The 21,747-nt window shown below is 47.0% G+C and overlaps 1 protein-coding gene across 1 annotated transcript; it reads right to left on the bottom strand.

Moving 5' to 3' along the window:
- Positions 1-3,463: 3,463 nt before the first annotated feature.
- On the bottom strand, positions 3,464-16,144 carry LOC104352614 (leucine-rich repeat and fibronectin type III domain-containing protein 1-like protein). Its single transcript, XM_009958996.2, has 2 exons — positions 14,769-16,144; positions 3,464-3,974 (listed from the first exon to the last, which is right to left on the bottom strand). Exons 1-2 carry the CDS (start codon positions 16,142-16,144, stop codon positions 3,464-3,466), a joined length of 1,887 nt encoding a protein of 628 aa, XP_009957298.1.
- Positions 16,145-21,747: the final 5,603 nt, after the last annotated feature.

The following is a 21,747-nucleotide window of genomic DNA, read 5'->3' as shown; positions in this document are numbered from 1 at the left end:
GGCGAATGACTACTCGGGGTAACTGTCCTTCTCCCACTGAACAAGATGGGGAGCTTTCCTTCCACAGACCCTGCTGGATGTGGAAATCACTGAATTACGTGCGTACGTGGGCAAAACTGCAGTAAAAGTAAGGGCTTGACAACAGTGAAATGGTATTTCCATCTTCGGTATTGTCTGTGTTTAATTAAAGGTAAACTCTTTGTAATTAAGTATGGTTTAGGTATTACGTGACAGAATTATGGTTAACATTGAACCTAAGCCGAGGACAGAGTATCTTGGCCATCAACCTTACCCCTTTAATCAAGGACAAAGAGTCATTTTGGAGGACGTCAGAGAAGAGTTGGCAGGAGAAAATGGTCTGAAGTTGTCCTTAGATCACTTGTGGCTATACGTGGATAAAAGGAGTGTGGGAACTCCCTTACTAAAGGCCACCAGAGACCCCGAGAAGAAGACAACAGGAACAGAAAGAGCTGAAGAAAGGAAAGGAGAAGGATCTGGCATAAGTACGTAATCGATGTCGATGAGAATGAACACGGATTAGACAGGCAGAACATGTAGGAATTTGATGTATAAATGTGACCCATCAGCTGGCATTGGGGGCGCTTGATTTGTGGACAAAGCCACCGAGCCCCTAGGCCTGAATAAAAGCAGTATCGCCCCTGAGCGGGCGGAACGGGCTTATTGCACAGCGGGTAAAGGATCCGCTGTTAGAACAACGCTGTGGTCCCCTCAGCCCAACATGGCGGCAGGGCGGCACCAGAAGAAGACGGCTCCCGCCGTACCCTCAGCCCAACATGGCGGCAGGGCGGCACCAGAAGACAGCTCCTGTGGTGCCCTCAGCCCAACATGGCGGCAGGGCGGCCCCAGAAGAAGACAGCTCCCGCCGGACCCTCAGCCCAACATGGCGGAAGGGCTGCCCCAGAAGAAGACAGCTGCTGCGGTGCCCTCAGCCCAACATGGCGGCAGGGCGGCCCCAGAAGAAGACGTCTCCCGCCGGACCCTCAGCCCAACATGGCGGCAGGGCTGCCCCAGAAGAAGATGGCTCCCGCCGGACCCTCAGCCCAACATGGCGGCAGGGCAGGGCAGCCCCAGAAGACGGCTCCTGCCATACCCTCAGCCCAACATGGCGGCAGGGCGGCCCCAGAAGAAGACGGCTCCCGCCATACCCTCAGCCCACCATGGCGGCAGGGCAGGGCGGCACCAGAACAAGGCTCCCGCCGGACCCTCAGCCCAACATGGCCCCCCCGGAGCCCCCAGCGCAGCCCCTCCCTCCCGGCCGTGGAGTTCCCGCCCGCCACAGCGCGCATGCGCTCTGCCTGCCGCGGCAGGGGTGGGCCGCAGCGCTCCGCAGCCTCAGCATCGGGCGGGCAATGCCCACCGCTCTCCCCCCCCCCCCCGCTTCTTCCCGCCGTCCCGGGCAGCCCCGGAGCCGCAGTGGTGGCACCGGGCCCCCCCCGGGGGGTTGTGGGGGGGTAATCCCGAGGGATTCATTTAGAAGAGATGGGGACGACGAGAGCGTTTAAAGGGGTGACCGCAAGCAGGCTGAGGCGGTTGTGCCGTAGTGCCAGCCAGGGTTCTGCCTCCCTGGGGGCAGAGAGAAGCCAGAGGAACAGCCAGGAGAGCGCTGGCCCCGCCACCGACCTCTCCGTACCAAGCGGCATCCATTGGCACAGCTGCCCAGAGCGCTGGTGGGTTGGTATTTTTAAAGAAAACCTAACAGGAGCGGAGCGGCGTAGCCTGACCTCGCCGCCACAAACGCGCCTGTGGTGACGGAATCCCTTCAAATTACTTTTTCCCCCCGTTTATGTTGGAGGACCAAACCAGGACACCGGCCTCAGCAAATCTGCGCGTGACAGAAACGCCAAAAAAAACCCGCCCCGTGCTTCGGCGGTCGGTAAAGACTTAACTGGATTAAAATACAGTCCTCAATTGCCGTGCGGTTGGGCAGCTCTCGGCCGGCTGCTGGGTGACTTGGTCCGTTCTTCCCCATCCGAACAGGAGCAGCGATATTTTGAGGCTGTTAAAGCGACAATCTTAGGAAAAATACTTTTCTTTCTGTTCATTGCTGTGACACCATCACCTGGAAAGACACAAGCCGTCACTCAGCTTGCGAGCCTCTCCTCTCAATTGCCTTCCCCTTCCATTTCTTGACGTCTGACCGATAAAAGGTGTTTCCTCCTGCTTTGCTTTCAAAGCTGAGTATCAAAACCACCACCAAAACCCACCGTGAAGACGGCAGAGGGGACATTTTCTTTAGTGGAGGTCACCAGCTCCCGGTAGGCTTTGTAAAAGTTATTTCAACCCCCAAACTTTGAGCCCACCTCGATCTGAGAGGATCCCTTGAAACAAAAGGAACGTTTCGTTATTCAATACGGCGCGTTGAAATCACTCGACCAGACACATCGCCACCCTTCATCTCTCAGCCCCTTACGTTAACACGTCACGCGTCGCCACAGAAATAAGAGACCGATACAAAAGCCGTCGGGAGACGCCGTGTCGCAGCGAGATCGCGCAATGTGCCTCAGGACACGGCAGCTTTAATCTGTGGGTCCTCCATCAACAAACTTACCAACAGAAAAGAAAAAAAAAAAAAAACAGACCGTCACCAGAACGCTTTCAGAGGGGGAGACTGTGGCATGGGTTTCGGCGTAGCAAAAACACCCGATTCCAACCGGTTTGCGAAGGTTTACAATCTAGAAAGAACCAAGACGGGTCGTCTTCCTGCCCAAACAAAGGCCAGGCTGACTACCGAGAGCAAGAGGAGGTTTCTCCAAGGCACAGTCTCAGCAGGTGACAGCTGTTACAAAGCAGACGACGTGGCTTCGTATTTCTGTGCCGCTGAATAATGGAGAGAAGATGCAAAAGTACTTCAAGTTCTTTCCATTTTCTTTCTCCTTTTTTTTTTAAGAGTATCTTTTTCTTTTTTTTTTTTTTTTTTTTTTTCCTCTGTGGGGAACCTCTGCTAATTTTACTTCGTTTGCGAGCAGCACGTACACAACATACCTATGGCGAAAAATGACTCGGTACTGAGAAGCTGGTCACTCGTTAGAACAAATCATTCCTTGAAGAGATGAGTCGTTTAAGCTGCTCCGTGACTCTGCCGTGAGAAGGGAAGTGTGAGGATCCTGAGAGTACAATTTTGCTGCTGGTTGGTAACCAAATGAAAAAATAGTGCATTTCACCAAAGACAAACCTAGTAGGACTTGGCTATGCTGCTGCCTTGATACCAGAGGGGTATGCTATAAAAGAACCAGTAAAAAAATCTTGTAAATCACACACTTATATTTAATAGATTGAAACAAAATAGTTAAGAATGCAAGAACTGTATACAGATTAAAAAAATATTTTTTAAACCATCTGATCTTAAAAATAGACAATAGTAGTGAAGCTTAAAATACAACCACTCGCCTTAAAATGTTTCAAGCAATACCACCTTAGTGTGTCCTGTTCCGTCACATGGCCATTAAGATAACGCTTCAGTTGTTAAAAAGGTTGTGTTGGTTGGAGTCACTTTTTCACAATCCAAATCTACAACAGTTTTTCCTTTGATGGAAGAGCCCGAGCATTCCTGGTGCAAACTTTCCCGCCTCTCTGCAAGTTTAGAAGTGGATCGAGCCATCGAGCCACTTTGGCTGCCATTGGTTTGAGAGCAGACATTATTAACTTTAGTAGTTTTATTTTTGTGGTGGTTGTTGTAGACTTTGTATTTCATGAGGAGGATGAAGATGAAAACAAGAACTGAAGCCACAATGATACCCCCAATGATGATGATCATGGTTCCTCCAAGAAACTGCGCGTGAAGGGATCGGCACTGTTTGTACTCTTCCTGGGTGGTGAACTGCACGCATCCGATCACTCTGGTTGCGGTCAAAGATGTCAATCCGTCATCATAAACAGCAAGAACACAGAGGTCGTACTCACGTCCTGCAACCAGATCAGTCAAGAAGAAGGATTTACTAGCAGCTGGGATCATCCTGGAAGAGAAAATGAGTACAGTAAACATCCGAGTTGACCCAGCCTAAGGAGAGCTCTTTTGGCTACCAACGCCCCCCGCCAGGAAACCAACAGAGCAGAAGGTGAGCACGGCAATCGCACCACGCGGCACAAATCCAGCCTTGCCTGGGGTACGCGGTAGGGCTGGGAGGTACGGATCTCGGCAGTGACGGCATCTTTACCTCGGCCGTTTCAAACACGGACTAGAGGGGACGCCCTTACCGATGGCCAGAGGAGAAGTCACCCCTGATCTGCTGTTTTGATCTCCACTACCTTAAATTTCCACAGCTTCAGCATAAAAGGGCCTAAGATGCCCTACGCAGAAAGGGATACGGTCCGCCTTTCAAAAAACGTAAAGGAACTGAAGCAACGTACTCAAACGGCAGGAAAGCCCCAAATTAAACACTTTAGAATGTATTTTAGTAATTTCAGGTCCACAGGAAGCACATTGTGAAGATCAAGGGGAAAAGGCAAATTCAAACCTTTGCTCCACAGATTAACCTTATTTCCGTCTTCTAACGGCTCCGCGATGCTCAGTGTCGCGTAACGAGGTGACTGGTAAGAACAATCAGAGCGAAGTAGCCGCGCTTGCAACTCAGCGGTGTCTTTTGTAGCCCAGTAACGGCACACGCTGACTTCCTTACCTTGACGCAACCCTACCGTTGAGATTGTTCAATGCCAGTCCCAAATACTCCTAAACCACAAAGTAGCACTGGTACTAAATCGACAAAAGAAGAGCCACGTGCCATGTCACAAATTCCCAGACCCCAGTCATGACCTTACGAATCACAGCATCTCAATGCAGACCAGCTCTCCGTGGGTTTGGCTCAGATTCCTCGCTGGAGTAAAGTAGCACTTAAGTGGAACTACCTCCCTTTGTGGTGGGTGGGCACGTGGCCTTCTCCTGGCCACAAGGGTGTGGGGACGACGGGGGTGGTGGAGAAGACGAACCACTTGTCACACAGTCTTTTCCACGTAGTCATCCGTGGGACGGAGGACTATACAATCATAGAATCACAGGATGGGTTGGGTTGGAAGGGACCTTAAAGATCATCTGGTTCCAACCCCCCTTGCCATGGGCAGGGACACCTTCCAGTATAGACCAGGTTGCTCCCAGCCCCATCCAACCTGGCCTTGAACACTGCCAGGGAGGGGGCAGCCACAGCTTCTCTGGGCAACCTCTTCCAGTGTCTCACCACTTTCATAGTAAAGACCTTCTTCTCAATATCTAATCTCAATCTTCCCTCTTTCAGTTTGAAACCGTTACCCCTTGTCCTATCACTACCCTCCCTGACAAAGAGTCCCTCTCCACCTTTCCTTTAAGCACTGGAAGGGCGCTAGAAGGTCTCCCTGGAGCCTTCTCTTCTCCAGGCTGAACAACCCCAACACTCTCAGCCTGTCCTCACAGGGAGGTGCTTAGAGTGGAAAGAAAGAAGAGCTACACCTTCAAAAAGAACATTTTCCAGACACGGCTGCTACCGCTTCGTTTATAACAACTGAATTTCGGTGACTATGAAAAACCAAACCCACTCACTCCCTTGTCGATGTACGTGCACCATCGCAGATTCAAAGAGGCACTAAAGGAGGAGACCCCCCAGAGAGCTCTAACCCAGCTTCCCACGCAGAGCAGTAACATCACAAACAGTAGATCAGGTCAACCACGCTTCTGCCCAGCCAAAACCTTCCAGGAGCTCTCCAGGCACCATTCCAGCAATAAACTACCCTCTTGGTAGATATTTTTCCCCTAATGCCCAATCTGAATTTCCCAAACCGTGACCCATAACCATTGCCTCAGCCTTAATTTACAGCTTCACCACCTCCCCAGAGTCTGGCCACACGCTGGGTATTAAGGCTAACGAGATTTTTACAGGGTCTGAGAGGAAAGCGCACAAAGATTCGTTTGTCAGATTGAAACACCTGGACAACTCCTAGCGCGTACATGATGAGAAATGGAATCCAACATCAATGTGGGAGGAAACGTGCAAAGCTGGACACTGCTGCAGACCGGCAGAACGAGCCCTTGAAGTTCCTCGTGGCCACCGTGACTCGTTCAGAGAGCAGGCAGCGCAGAACGAGGTCCCCCAGCTGCGAGCGTTGACGGGCTCATCCCTCCTCTGCCCTGCGAGCGCTACTTTATGGAACAAGCCTTTTGTCGTGATTGTTGCTCTACAGTTGTACATCTCCTACGCTGGCCGACCACTACATCCTCAAAGTGTGTCGTGCTCCTTGCTCTTTCCTTTCTTCCACAAATTTAATTCCACGATGACATGATATAACGTTACGCCACGTCAAAGAAATCACCGAGGTTCTGTTGTTTCACTGGACTCGGGCTCCAGACAGCAATTCATCCATCCTTTCCTTCTCCAGGTACAGCTTTTGGTGGTGTGTAGCCGGCGATCCTCCCACACTCACCACGTGAACATGGCTGTTGATGCTCAGCTGGCAGGTGTGGCTGGGGCTTCGCAGAGCACCACTGTTTGCTCTGTGGCGTGACGGTCACCTTCCTAAAACATGTATCGTTATCAATCACCAGGCAATTCTCTAATTAACTTCTCAGTCTTCCGTCCAGCCACGTTTTGTAGTCACCAAACAACAGCAGGAGAACGCTGTGGCTCAGGCCGGACTGCATTCCTCTCTCGGTTTGAACACCAAGTTACACTGAAAGTAAGTGGAAGATTCCTGCTTGTCATACAAAGGGATGTGACTGAGAAAACGGAGAATTCCGTTGCCTGCCTTCCACGCTAAAAGGCTCGGAAATCAGTCGTGCCTCACAGAAAAAATACTGCTGGCAACCGCATCCAGCCCCGGCAACAAAAGTTGCTTGATGTCAACAAAACCGTCACCGAACCTCAGGGCGCAGCGTGTAAAAAATTAAGGGATGTTGCAGATAACCTCTGCAAAAGGCGGCCCCGTTTTGAAGCCCAGCTAAGCAGCAGGAATAGAAAGCAAACACTGCACAGAAAACATCGCTCTAGTCTTTAGGAGCCCGCCCATCTGCGAGAGGGGGGTGTAATTGCAAAAATTATGCAAAGTACTGTTTTCTAGCTTAATGTCTGTATTATTTGCCTTATTCAGCAGCCTTTGATGCTCGTTTTCCTTCTCCCAAACAACTTTCTGCATTGCATTAGTGTCAGGATTATTCAGTGACGAGCTCGGTATTGAAATTTGACTAATTACCATGGGAAGCGACGCACAGCGTATGCTGTATTACAGCGTGCCCAGCTATTGCTGAAATACTGTTATAGTCGCTGGCAGCAAAAAGAGGAGGTTCTAAACCTCCTTTCTGGTCTCCTGTGCAAATCTTTTGTACAAATGTTCAATGAGACCAAATATATATTTGATTTCTATCAGCTTTTCTGGTAATACAAGGCTGTTTGCAGCTCCGTGGATAAGGAGAAGCGCATAGTCTCGATAAGGCACAAGATAAGGTTTCTCCTCTGGGTAAGCAGCTCTTCACAGACATGTCTCCCGGGGAAAGGTAGCTCTTTTGGCATATTTAGGAAGTTTCAAGGAAACCTCTACAAATGAGTAAGGACAGCTCACAACTGCCTACAGCCGTGGCAGTAGTTAAACCTCTGCGTGTTTTCTTACTTATGCCCGCAGAACATTGACTTCTGCGGCAGAGTCTTCCCTAGACCCTATTTCCTTTATTTCAGTAATGCTGGAAGCTGTGGAATGGTGGTTCAGTTCAATCAGCTCGACAAATTGGCACCAGCTTGAGGACAGGGGGTGTAACAAAGGCAGGTCTTTAGCGCCAGGGTGTGGTGAATGATGAGGACTTGTAGGACAGGCCGGAAAGCACGTGGGTAGATACTGGGAGCAAGCGTATCGTCTGAAATCTGTATTATCTTCCAGAACCCGTCTGGGTTGGCATCTTCAGAACAAACACCTCCGTTAGCATTTTGTTTGACTGAGTAATGGTCTAAGCGCCACGGACTAGACTGTGGGTTTGTTATGAAACGCGTTCAGGATGCCCTACCATCCTTGGCAAGCCCAAGCGACCAAGATAGGGGGGCACTGTGATTCTAAGCGGGGCAAAGCTTATCAGCCTCTCGGTGGAATTATTCCATCTCCAACTCGGAGCTTGCAGCGATCAAAGTCATTTACTCCAATAATTAGGTTGCATGAAAGACATTTCACAATAGCGATACGGAAAACCAAAAATCCATGTCTGCCAGGAGATTCTCAAATCTCCAGGGACGCAAAAACCTTTTACTTGGCTGTTCTTTTGGGGTTTTTTTGGTCTTTTTTTAATTCTTCAAGAAATGTTATTATGTTATTTCACAGTAACTACCCATCAGGGTCAGTTTTTTTCTCAAAAAACCTCTTCGTTTACATCACTTTCATCAGGGCCTAGCTTCCCATCGCCTATAAAAGCTGCTGAAACTTGGTTTTAGACACAACAATTCCATAAAATAATTTTTTTTTTTTGTAGCTGAAAGGATACTACCTTTTCTCTTACACCTCTAATGCCACAGAGTCTCGGTGTGCTTTGTGTTGGCCCACAAGCACCATCTTTCAGGGGGCTCAACAGCAGAAGAGTAACTGGCAGCTTGAAGCGAACAGTGCTAACGTAGCTGGTTTTAAAAGCACCGAGATCTACAAACCGCAATCCGTGCCAGCGCTTCCCCTGCCATCTGTAGTCAGCCACTAGCAAGCAGAGCCCTTTGGTGCGAGCTCAACTGTGAAACCTGCTCACAAAACTTCTGACAAAACATCGTTTTGTGAGACTGGAAATATTTCCTAGCAACGTTGTCAACAACAACAAAATAAACCGAGCAGCTCGAGATAGAGATGGAGTCTGTTGTTTGGACTCTAATTGAGAACGGTGCTGCCCGTCGGGAAATGTAATACTGCGGCCAGACTGCCTCAAATTAAAGAATCGCTTTTACTTTGGCCAGCCCCTCTGCCCTCCAATCCAACGCCGCCCATTTCGAAGGTTTGGAGAAGAGAATCTCTTTTCTGCCAAGTGTTCAGTTGGGAGGGGAAGGGTGGGGGTGAAAGGAAGGGGTGGGGAATTCGAGGGACCCCCGTGACAGGAGGTTTTTTTGAACCAATTCTGTCAACAAGCTCCCGAGCACCTAGTTTTAATCGGCTGATTAAAGGGATTAAATAGCAGTCAGTATAGAATCTGTTGGTTTTTTTTTTCACAGAAACACCCACTGAGGTCCCAACACGATCTAGGGCATCTGTGGAGGTAAAAGCAACCACAACAAACACCGTTCTAAGACAGCGTAAAATCCTAGACCATTACTAGACCCCGAAGTGCTGCTGGCCGCGTTTTTCAAAAGGATTATTTTCACGTGGTTGATGCTACAGTCTGGGAACGGAATGGTCATGCATCAGAAGATACAGACAGTTACCAAGCACTGATGGCAGGTTTCTTCTTCAGAGAGCTTTCACACAAATCAAGCCAAATGTTTCAATGGAAGCAATGACAGCAAATGGTTCTTATACCATTTGAAAAAAAAAAAAACCCACCAACCACCATCTTCTGCATCAACAGGACAAAAGGAAACAGGGATGTTCTCCTCCTCCAAAAAACCACAGCATCTCAAATGTTTGGGAAGCAAGACGTTGAGATTTCATGTTTAAGTGATCTCTCTGTAGCGCAAGAGCTACCCTCCGTCATTGGCACCGGCAAGGTCTTATTCTTATGAACTGGGATGGATCTCCAGCAGCAGTTGGTGCCGAAATGAGGTTACAGTGGGCAGCTTCCTTAATGAAGATCATGGGAAGGAGGGGAATGACAATGGAGACATGACCTCTGTGGTTCGAGGAAGCCCAACTTTGTCAGGGTAGTCCCAATCAACTCAGCACACCACCAACTAACATAAGCCTTTTCCCCATGAAGAGAAACCTGAAGAATTTTCCAAGGAGAAACTCCCTGAAGAAACCTGGGAACTGCCATGATGACCGCTATGCTGCAAGAGAAGGAGAAATCTACCAAAATTAAAGCCAAAGAGTGACAAGTCACGTGATCCCCTATATGTACAGATGTCAGGTGGCTCCCATATTTCCGGACTTCCATTGGTATATCCCCCTTTTTTTGAGGAACGACTGCTGGCTAGGGGAAGAAATGCAAACGTGGCCATTTGCCCAAGATTTCCTCCTGACAAACAGCCGCCGCGTGCGTGCGGACTTGCCGGGTAACCACAGCAAACCCGCCGTACTCCAGAATCACTACAGTTACCGCACGCGCGTGCGGCAACTCCACCGGCCGAGAGGCCCGGTGCATTACCTGCAAACCTCAGTCCATCCATACGGTGCACGTGCAAGGTCCGGTGCGTCAAGGGCACCCAGGAAGGAAACACAAAGCCTTACGGCACATGCCTGACCGATGAGGAGCTATAAAACCTCTTTTGACTTCACCGTTTGAAACCTAGCATGGTCCTCAGGCTTTCCGTTGCACGGCACTGAACTAATTTAAGAATTTTTGAGCAGACGTAGCGTGGCTGATTCCAACTGCTTTTCACGCAACAGATGCAATCATTGCTATATTGATCTGGCAATATATCACCTTTTCCCCAAGAGTGACAGCTCTGCCCTTTAAACAACGGGACTTTGTACTCCGTATTAAAAGCGGTCTGCCTCCCGATTTCCAAGTTTTTCTCTCAACAGAGGAAACAAGGACATATTATCAGCAGTTTTGTGCAATATATAGTCTCTCAATTATCTATAGAGAAGCATCACTATTAAATACTCATCTTCTAATTTATAGCATGTACTTGCAGCTAATTAAAGTCAGATGATCACTAGCTATGAAAGATTAAATTCAATGCTTAGGAGACTATTGCCTTTGATGTTATGAGATCCAGCTTCTAATTGACTAGGACATCAGTCAGCTCGTTATGAAGCCTCAGTAATCTGCTGCTTATATCAGCTGTGGTACAAACTGAAGTTTAGCCGGCCTAGCGCAGAAATGCAGAGTCACTTTTTTTTTTTGATTTGCTGGCCGTTTGGGGAAGCACCGGCAGACAAAAATCGGAGAACCTGCAGTTTCCTTCAGGGGATTTTGAGCATCGCTTGCTGCCCCGCTTCTCTCGTGCACACCGAGGAAGGCTACAAGAGGAAGGTGGCCCAGGGTCCTGCAAAGATGAGCCTTTTATCCCGTAACCTAACGCGAGGAGTCACTTCCATAAAGATACATAAAGAACTATAGCAGCCTACGGAAGAGGTGCGTTTCCATTGACACGCACGCACAAACATGTGGGCACATCATGACAAAGCGGCAATAAAATAGCACGGCTTCTCTCCCAGATTAATTATTGTTTTCTGAAGCTTGTAGCGTTTTTGTCACCGCTGTTTTAGCATCGAAAGGTCAGCTCTGCCGATGTCTCTTCCCCAAGACAAGCGCTAGAAACCTGGGCAGGACGCTGAAGCAATGACAGTTAAACTGAAATTACAGCAGTAGCCCAAATTGCACAGGAACGGTAATCAGCATTAAGACGGTAAGCTGCTTAAAGAATACAGATCCATTTGTATCTCAGAGGAGGAAAAGCTGCACAAAGTGGCTATTACGATTCTTGATTCACTCTATACCTGGCTGTACGACAACAGTTGCTGACCTTTCTTCTGAAGACAAACAAGGCTCTTACTTTCGATATTGATGCTTTCCGCAAATTGCCACCTACACCTTAATTTACTGATTCTGGATTGTTGCTCCTCATCTTGCCAGATGCTCCACTCTGGTGCAATCGTCTTTCTCCATAACTACTGCCTGCCTTCAGGCGGTCCTTCACCCCTGTCCCAGGAGACAGGGCAGGGTGATAGTTTCCATTTCACAGAAAAAGAGGAGTTCAGCGACTCACCTGAGACCACACCGTAACCAGCACAGTCAGAAGCACAACTCGCTGTTTTCCTTCCTGTATCCACCACTGGGAAGAACACCGCTATGCGTTGTGAAGCTCCCAAACTGGGAACAACAGGGAGCAATGACGGCGCGCTGATGTGCAAGTGTACACAGGCGGCGTAACCATGCGTTGTTCCCCCATACACGAACGGATAATTTGATTGCAATCCAAAGGGAAAATGAGGAAGAATATCATCTCCCTCCCTTTACTTCCATGGGCTCCTAGCACAGGCCCAGATGAGCACGCACTTACCCACAATTACCTATCCAGAAGGAGAAGGAAATGGAAAGGTGAGGAAAAATAAAGGAGTCAAAGGAGCAACTTAAATTCTCAAGATGAAGCAAAGTTGCCATAGAAACTTGCTTTTCCCATGGTGCCGCTCAACTTGATGGAAGCGACAGGTTTCTGATGCATCCTGCGCCGCTTAATACTTTTTCCAGGCAGCAAGCTATCGCCTGCCAGAAATAAATCACGCAGTGTGCCCCAGGTAGAGGGAAGCTTTTCACCCTCTGGAAAAGCCCTTTGGCAGGACCGAAGCGCTGCCATGGCTGGGTATGATACTACACATCTGCTTATGTCTTCCTATATCGACAGACTGACTCTGTGAAACAGGTGTTTATATACCTTACCAGAAGCACGGGGTCTGAGAGGGGGCTTGACCCATGCGAAGGGTCGGCAAACAGATCTGGGGACTCCCGTTTCTCCAGTGCACATTAACAGGTTTGACTTAAAAGGCTCCGAACTTGGAATAACTTGGAATAGCAGTTTTTCAGGTAACTGCAAAAGCAGAATTGCTGCCCGGTTACCATCCCCCTCACTTCAGCCCAAGACTTCCTTTAAGGAAGGTGATTACTCACGGTGGGAACTGAACGAGAACACACAAATCTTCATTTTTTAGATGCCTGTTACGCTACAGTCTATTACATTGTATTATTTGAAATGGCTGCTGTGTGATTTTATATTTATATCTGTGATTTATATATATATCTACGATTAGATATATATATATCTGTGATTTATATCATCAAGGATTTTATAGTTTTGTTACCGACTTGAGCCTCTCGGTTAACAGGAATCTGGGCCGAGAAAGGGGCGTGCAAACGCAGCTTTCTTCCCCATTTCTTCGGCGTAGCTCTTCCTTAGGAACAAGGCCATCCAGCATCAGCAGCATTCACCCCTACAGATTGATTAATGAGCTACCCCGCGAGTCAGTCATTGATTTTTAGAGACTTTGGGAAGTTTAAAACTCATCAGGAACCAATTGCTGCAGTTGTAAGAAGGCTGCCAAGCCGGCTGACACGGCAAAGGATAAAAAACCCCATCAAACAACTCCCTTATGCTACTGGTTGCGCCTGCGATGCACCCGCCAGATCTAGCTGCTTCTCGCTTTGCTTCCTTCACTTTACTGGGACAATCGAAGAACATCCCTTCAGAACCCCCCGTCACAGCTATTGAGACATCTCTGCCTGACATTTCCCTTCATTTCGCAACTTTGCTGTTCTTCCAAACAGCAGTGTCACAAATGTTCTCACAACTGACAACTAAATGAGGCTTCATCTTCCAGCCAGCTCCTCACCATCCCTGGCAGATACCAACAAGGCATCCTCCCACCCCCTCTTCAGAGACCCTTGCTTACCCTCACCGAGTCCTCCCGCTTCTTTTCTAGCTCGTAGCCATGACAACAGGAGGATGGACGGCATCCTGCCTCACAGAGACGCTGGGGACGGGCATTTGAACATAAAACTTCTGAAAATCCCAAGCCACACTAAAGTGAAGCGCCTGTTTCAAGGACTTCACGCAATTTTCGTACACAATTCCTTTTTTTTGGTGTTTTTTTACAAGAATCTGCTTGTGATGGTAGGATTTTGAAGCAGGAATCCCAGCAGAACAACCATCCTACATTCTCTTCCGTAGGGGGACTGCTTTTTATTTGAACCCGGGCTTGCAGGTGTGTTTCTGAAGCTATCAGATGCCATTCTCCTTTCGCTTCCTCCGCTCCCAACTTTAGTACGACCAGCAGCGTTGCGTTAGAAAAATCATTATCGCTCAGTTCAGAGAAGGGCTCATCCTTATGCAGCGCACAGCTATGGAACATTAAATCCCAATCAAACGCTAGCTCCCGCTTTAAAGTCACTCTACCTCCCTCCAGTTCCTCACAAACAAAAGCTTGTCAGCAGAAAGGCAGATAATCAGAAACTCAGCCACCCCTGCACGGGGGAGCAGGCTGTCCACTGAGACCTAATATCAAATAGTTATTCCCAAGTGAATTTGACCAAATACACTCCAGCGGAAAATTGTGAAATACACACGAAATACATAACTTAAAACTTTTTGGGCAGTGTCCAGTTCATACCAGTGAGTTTTATCCCCAAGGGACCACAAAAAGTGGAGAAAAGGAACCCCGCAGCGACCGACAATGGGCTGGAGGTTTGGCATATCATGGCACGACCACATCCCCACAGGCAGAATGTTGCTTTGGGCACCTCGTAGCTTTGGGCATCTTGGGTTTTTTTGCCTCTCTTCCCCGTATCTTTAAGTAAAATAATTACACTTAATCAGCATAAAAGGTAACTAAAATCTCCATCTCAATTTCCTTAAATGTTAACAACTAAGATATTGTTCATCAGCTTCGCTTGGCCCATTAAACTGGACTATGAAACTTAATTATGTCTGTAAAGAGTTTAGAGATCCTCAAGAGGCAGCACAGAAGCAGATGTATTATCAGTTTTAATAGCGTAACTCCCCAACAATGGGAGTTTAACGAGCAATGTCTAAGGCAACCATCGTCTCCTCATCCCCTCATTTACGTGCTGGCGAGGATCGCTCTCGTTACACGGCATATGTCAGACTCTGCTACCCTTTTTTCTTACTTCCTCTACCTACTTCACAGAAGTACGAGCATGGGTGTGCGAGCAGGGTTACCTGTACACTAGTATGTCGTCAGCAGAACTGTTATACTGAATCTGGTACATTCGAATCCCAGGGAGGTGATGCTGAGAAGGCCACTGGATAAGAGCGGAGGACGACGTCAGCTCGGCCACCACCACCGCCTTCTCTTGCTGAGCCTTCGTTTCATTGGGAAAGCTTGACTTGGCGGATATGAGGATATCTGAGGGGCCGGGCTCCGCGTCTTTGTCGCAGTTGGTGCTGTTAGCGAGGTTGGGGTACGGGGTAACGAGGAGTTCGACTGGAGCCGTCGACTCTCCCGCGGCATTTGATGCTATGCAGGTAAACGTGCCCTTGTCCGTCAAAGAAGTAACCAAAATATCCAGAGTACCGTTCTCATACGAAATAGTCCTAGACGTGTTAGAGACCAGCTTCCCGTCGGGTGAGATCCAGCGAACGTAGGGATCTGGATCGCCGACAGCTTTGCACTTCAAAGAGATGCTTTGGCCTTCCGTTGCTGTTAGCTTTGGGGTCCGATGCGTTATCATCGGGGGTTCGCAGACAAACTCCTCCTCTTTAATAGACCAAAAGTATTTGCCCATCAGTTCTGGTGGAGAGGCGCAGGTCTCTAGATCGTCTTCTCTGGTGAGACGTCTCAGCCACACGAGTTCGCAGTTGCAGTGCAAAGGATTCCCTCCGAAGCTAAGCACCAGGGACGACAGCGGAGATCCTTTAGACTTGGCGTACACCGGTATTCTGGAAAACAAAGGATCGGGAGGGATCTTTTTCAGCTTGTTGGAGGTCATGTCTAGACGGGCAAGCTTGTGAAGGTTTGAGAAGATTCCCTCCGGCACAAACTCAATGAGATTATGGTCCAGACTGACCGTATTGACATTGGAAAGTTTGGCAATTGTTTCCCAAGGAACGTTAACGAGATTGTTGTAGGACAGGTCCAGGTCTTCAATTGTTTCAATAAAGTCATCCAATGACCCAGGAGAGATATAGTTTAATTGATTGTTACTGAGTATTAAATGCCGAAGGTTAATTAAACCTTTGAAATGGTCTTCGTTGATGTAAGTCAGTCTATTACTATCCAAGTGTAAGGCATGAAGGCCTTTAAGATCAAAAAATGCATAAGGCATGATTTGACTTATTGTATTCCTCGATAGTGTCAAGTGAATGAGATTGGTCATGTTTGCAAAATCTTTTCTCCTAAGCGTAGTGATAAAGTTATCCATTAACCTTAGTTCTGCTGTTCTCCTGTCAATACTGGGGGGCACAAAGAGGAGCCCCGTCTTCGTACAGAGAATTGTGAAGGATGGAGACAGGTTTTGACACATGCATCTTTTGGGACACATCATGGCCTTCACGGCTGTGCTAATAACCAGTAGATAGACAACCAGCCTTTCCATCGTAAGAAAAATAACAGACCTAAAGGGAGGGAGAAAAAAAAAAACAAAAACAAAAAAAAAGAAGAAATCCATGTCAATATATTTTAATTGGGCATTAGAAACAGGTTTACATCGAAGTTTTTGGTACAAGTCCACCTGTGCACACTGGGAACACCTTCCGAGGCAACGACAAAATTACCTGCTGGTATTAACTCCGATGTTTTCAGAGCTTCTAGTTCTGTGCTTGTTTAGCCCCACTTTCCTCCCGACAGCAACGTTTTAGATTGACTGTGAGGCAACAGTCCCTCACCCCTGCTGCTCTGGGATGTGCTAACAGGGTTGTCTACCCACTAGCAGCTCTTCACAACCAACAGCGCTGACAGTTGTACGTCAGGAGGTGGGACAAAGCAAGACGTGAGGCTGATGCTTGGCGAGAGGAATGTGAGGGGGAAAAGCAAATAAAGACACAAGATTTTTTAGGTTAAAAGCACCATCTACGTAACTTTCTCTAAGCAGATCTGGCTGTTTGCTGGGGCCAAAACCTCATTTCACCCTGCATATCACTTCACTACTTTGTGATTACGCTCCCCTCCCTTTTTTTTTTTTTTGCCATTACACCTTTTTTTGGCTTACCCCTCGAGCTCATCTGTGCCCCTCTGAGGAGCGAGCTCTTTGCAGAAATGCGCATTTTAAGGACAAAGGGTTTTTTCCCCAGGAGGTGTCAGAGGTCTAAAACTTCTACAGCAAATAAGGAGGAGAAATACCTTCAAAGGCATTTCTGAAAAGCACGGCCCTGTTCCATCGGAGAAGCAGGTATATATTTTTTTTTTCTGTGCAGCACAGGTAGCAGCTTTAGAAAAATAAATTCCATAAGTGCACATGGTTTTGGGCAATGAAATTATCTCCGCGAAACCTTGTGTATGCCAAGTTATTTCCCATTGTATCCGAAGTGCTCGCCTGCTCTACCAAGGGTAGACTTTCATTTCTGCTTTACCTCCAGCTGGCTGGGAAATTACTAAGCATTAAGTGACTCAAGCAACTCACGAAGGCTAAACCTCCCAATCTGCAATGTAAAGGACTCAAACGACACGCTTCGCGCAAGTGGCCTGGTACAACCCAATTCCAACCTCCAGCTGGCAAATCCCGCTCCAAAAGGAGGGCTGTGGTCTTTCTGCAAATGAGCACGTGTAGTTTTACCTCACAGATACGTTCTAGCTCACTGGACATCGCAGCAGATTAGTGTCATGTGACAATTCCATCATAAACGCAGTGTAAAAATAATCAACGACTGCCTTTGAGGACACGCAACGCAACGTAAGGCATGGTCCTCGTGCCTTATGACAGCATAATCTGCTGAGTCAGCTGCAAAAAAGACTACCAAAGCCTTTGGTAGGGCACAATTTGCTGTAAATCATCAGATTCTTCCAGGAGGTTTGTTTGTGGGTTGGGTTTTTTTTGTGGTTTTGCTTTACTTTAATGATTTCCATGAGCTAGAGCTGCTTTACAGGGCAACAGGTCTTGAAGACACAGAATTACAGTTGCAGGGACTGGAAATTAGTTTGGTTAGATCAAATTTAAAGCTCCACAGAGGGGGAAAAAAAGTTATTAGGATCAACCCTTTGCTTATACAGTGTTATTACTTCAATTTGGAGAGCACAAAACTCAGTCTAAGCCTTTTAACCAGTGCTACGCGTTCACTTATTAGAGGTTAATCTTTAGTTGTACACGATTCTGACCAAGTCTCTGCAAAGCAGGTTGCAAAAAAAGAAATGAAAAAGAGACAAGCCAATCAACCAAACCCTCTCCAAAACCTCTGAACGCTTAGAGGACAGATGGTGTGGAAGGCTGCGAGGAGGGAAGAGTCTGGAGAAGAGAAGGCTTTGGTGGACCCTGTAGTAGGAACCTTCTCGTATCTCCAAGGAGTTTATCAGGGAGATGGAGCCAGGCTCTTCACAGTGGTTCATGATGGGAGACCAAAAGACAACGGGCAGAAATTAATACGATCAAGGTTCAAGCTGGATGTGAGGCAAAAAACCTTTGTGAAGCAAAGGTTGGGGGAGCTCCATTCTGGGATGAGGTGACTGGAGAACGTCCTGATCGCAGAGGGCTTTCAGACTTCAGACCCTTGGGCTCCTTCCCACCGCTGTTACCCTATGACCTAATAACAGTGAATATATCTCCACATTTTTCACATTTCAGCTGTAGCTCTACGACCTGTAGCCTCTGCCTGCCTGATTTTTAGGGCTGGTTTCCAATTCCAGCTCTGAACATCCCTTTTTATATTTGAGAGTGCCGGTTCTATGGAGAAAAAGATAAATTTTCTGTTAAGAAGAGCTGAGTTAGGAAAACAAATCCGACAGTAGCGTTTGCACAAAGCTTTATAGTTCAAAGCACACAGTTCACTTTATATTCCTTTTTTTTTCCCCTAATAAGCATCCTTCTAGTAATGTCTTGCTTCCTGATCGTTTATTCTCAACAGCTTTTATAACAGTTAATAGAGTCCTCCTACAAGCTTTATCTTAACAAATATTTGCTTTTTTAAGAAACCCATTTCTGCTGTCACGCCATCCTGCGCTCCGCACCCTTCTTGCCTCTAATGGCTCCGTCTTTTCACTCCTGCTTAGGTACAAATGATTAACGGATGCGCAATTAGCCAAAACCCAAGCTGCTGTGCAACACTGTAATTCCCTTGTTTTGTCATTAGCAAATATTAATGCAATTTTAATGGATTAACTGCCATCTGGGCTGTAAGAAACTAGTACAAAACCACGTCACTCAAACAATTATTCTGCTAAAAAATAATTAAATGTTACTAACGTGAAACCATGGCACTAAAATTAATGATTTTAGAGCCAACAATGAACGTAGTGCAATTACTCTTACAAACTACGTAACCGTCGCAAGGAAATTTGTAAAGAAAAGCTGCGTATAAGCGAGTTCCCGCTGTTGCTCACCTAAAGACAGCGTCAGGAACACACCTGACTGCATGACAACACAGTAGTATTTTTAAAGACAGTTTAATCCACTCCACCTCGACAGAAGGCAGTAAAAGAAATAAATTTCACGCTTATAAGACTACCCACAGATCTAGGACACAGGGGAAAGAAACTTCTCGGAACTGTTGCTCATCGACTCACGTCCTCCGTTACCATCTGCCCGGTTGTTGTTCACGCAACAAAAATCGGTTTGAGGTGGTCATTTCATTCCAAAGTAATAAAGACTTTGAGAACAGAGTAGTTCCAGTTGGAAAGGACCTACGACAGGGGGGGTCGTAGAGAGGCAAGTTCTCCTACAGCACAACATAAACTAGATTGCCGCTGGCTGTCGTTTGCAGCCTGAATGATATTTAAAGGAAGGGGTGTTGAATTCCACCGATTCGCAGCTACTGGCCTATGAACTTTTTTCTGTTGGAGAGTTCAGGTTGCCTTTGCTGCAAGGAGAACAGATTTTCGACAGCTTTAAATCGGCACCACGGCACAGAGCTTTCTCCCGCTCTGCAGAATACGCACGCGGCGTGGAAAACGACGCGTAAAGGTACAATTTTACCAGCTTGATGGAAGAAACGCCGTCTTCCAAAAGCATGGTCCTTTGCCACGTGCCTTTTGCTGGGGAACGGCCCCTTTCTTGGATGCAACACGCATTCATTTCAGCGTCATCTCTCACCTTCTCTTGCACCTAGCTATTCATTTCACTGTAATAATTAGCAAAATATATTCCAGTACGTTGTTTCCAGTCTACGCTTTACGCTGGATCTATTTGGCGCTCACCCGCACCTTTCAGCGGCGTTTAAGGGATGTACCTATGTCCAGTTTTTTTGGTTCATCCTCCGCTGAATTGGGTTCAGGACTCACATGTAGGACATCCTCTCCAACCGTTCTACCCCCGGGCTCGCACCACGCCTAATACCGTCCTCACCTTCGCCTCTTCGAAGACACGGCTTGAGCAGAAAAAGCACGCGCTAAAGGCTCGCTGTTATTCTCTTGTCTACACCATTTCATGGCCCAGCACTGGCCTCACAACATCCCCTGAATACCAAAGCTGGAGCTGCATCAGCTCCGAATCATACTCGGGTCTTTCTGAAGGAGATCGTGGCTCCCTACGGTACAGAAACAGCAATATACAGAGGGTGGCAAATAGGTATTAAACCCAGATAATTCATACCCTGTTTCTTACATCCTCATCACACAGAAACACAACCTGAGGTATTTCATCCACTGTTTTTCTTCAGGGAAGCTTTATTATTACCTTTTGCTGAGCCAGAATTAACCACCACATCGGAAAAAAAGTCTCTTTAATTTGCCAACAACTAATAACTAATAATTTAGTGTCGCTTCCCCCCCCGTAAATGAGCAAGAAACACTTCCAATAAGTGGTTAAGAAGTATCTTGCTAATTTTCCTTCATTTTTTTTTCTTTTCAAAGGCTACTGGGAGTACATCTCTAGGCAAGGAGCAAATTAGCTGCAAATCCGGTAGCCAGCATTTCTCTGCACCCAAATCACCATAATTAATATTAATACTAGGATTTTTTTTCATAGTTTTTTTTCTTATTTTAAATCTAGTTCACAGCATAGTAGGAAACCCAAACCATTTAATATTAAAAAACCCCAAAATATAGACTATTTATTCTTTTTCCTGACGTTATTTTTCAGACACATCAGCTATGCAAGTGAACTCATTTGCCTTTTCCTTTATCGCCAGGAGGTGGCACAAATAACATCCACAAGTGCATGGTTATTCCCTGCCACTCCTCAAGTCGCTGGCACTGGGGAAGCGTGTTTAAAATGCACAAAAATCACTACGGCGGTGCAGAGTAAGAAAACCAGAAGCAAAAGCACAGCAATAACTTTCATCTCCCTGGTCACTTCTGCCTCACCTATTTCGGTCATCTGCCAAGTGTAGAGGCAGATGAAAAATCTGAAAAAAATCTTTGTTTGCTTGTGTTCCTGTTGGGTTTTTTTGGTTGTTGTTGGTTTTCTCCCCTCCAAAAAAAAAAACCCCAAATCTAAGTTTTGTCTCATTTCCTAAACTTTAGTGTATACCATATACTTAGGAAGGTATAGAAGGAATTCTCAGCAAAAGTTTAAATGCTTTATGGATTTATTGTGTGAATATCTGTGCTCCCTCCCTCTAGCTCTTTCTGTTCTCTAAGGGCCAAAGAGCTCGTGACAACCTGTGCTGATCTTCCCCCACCCCCCGAAAATCCTGAACTGGAGATGTTTAATCTGTGCTTGAGATAGCCAGGACACCAGTGTAAATTAGGAAACAGAAATAGCTCCTGTGGGCTTTGATGAATGGTCCAAGGTCTCCTAAAGATGTACTTGATGAAAAGCAGAGGGTGAATTATATATTGATGCTTTATTGAAGGGCAGAGCAGCTTCAGGTGCAGGGAGGCTGGAGGTTATGCTGCTTCAGTTACCCCACTGATAAACGAGCTGTTCTCAGCCGTGCTGTATATCTTTCCTAACTTAAACACAGCCAACATGACCAATTAGAAGCATTCGTCCTATATTGGAAGATCTATTACGAGTTGCAACACATCCCACCACCAAGCCCCAGCACGTCGTACCTCGCAGAGTGTTGCGTGACATGTAAAACGGTTATCGGTTTTATCTCGCTGCTTCTT

Source organism: Leptosomus discolor, unplaced genomic scaffold, assembly GCF_034619465.1.
Source record: "Leptosomus discolor isolate bLepDis1 unplaced genomic scaffold, bLepDis1.hap2 HAP2_SCAFFOLD_140, whole genome shotgun sequence".
Lineage (NCBI taxonomy): Eukaryota > Metazoa > Chordata > Aves > Leptosomiformes > Leptosomidae > Leptosomus > Leptosomus discolor.
The sequence above is the reverse complement of the archived record's forward strand: the minus strand, read 5'-3'. Positions and strand labels throughout refer to the sequence as shown.

Excerpts from the sequence above, each read along its gene's own strand:
- LOC104352614 (XM_009958996.2), bottom strand. The coding sequence starts at position 16,144 with ATGGAAAGGCTGGTTGTCTATCTACTGGTTATTAGCACAGCCGTGAAG. Across the intron at positions 3,975-14,768 it reads GACGACATACTAGTGTACAG|GATGATCCCAGCTGCTAGTA; the intron begins GTAACCCTGCTC and ends TTTCTCTTCCAG.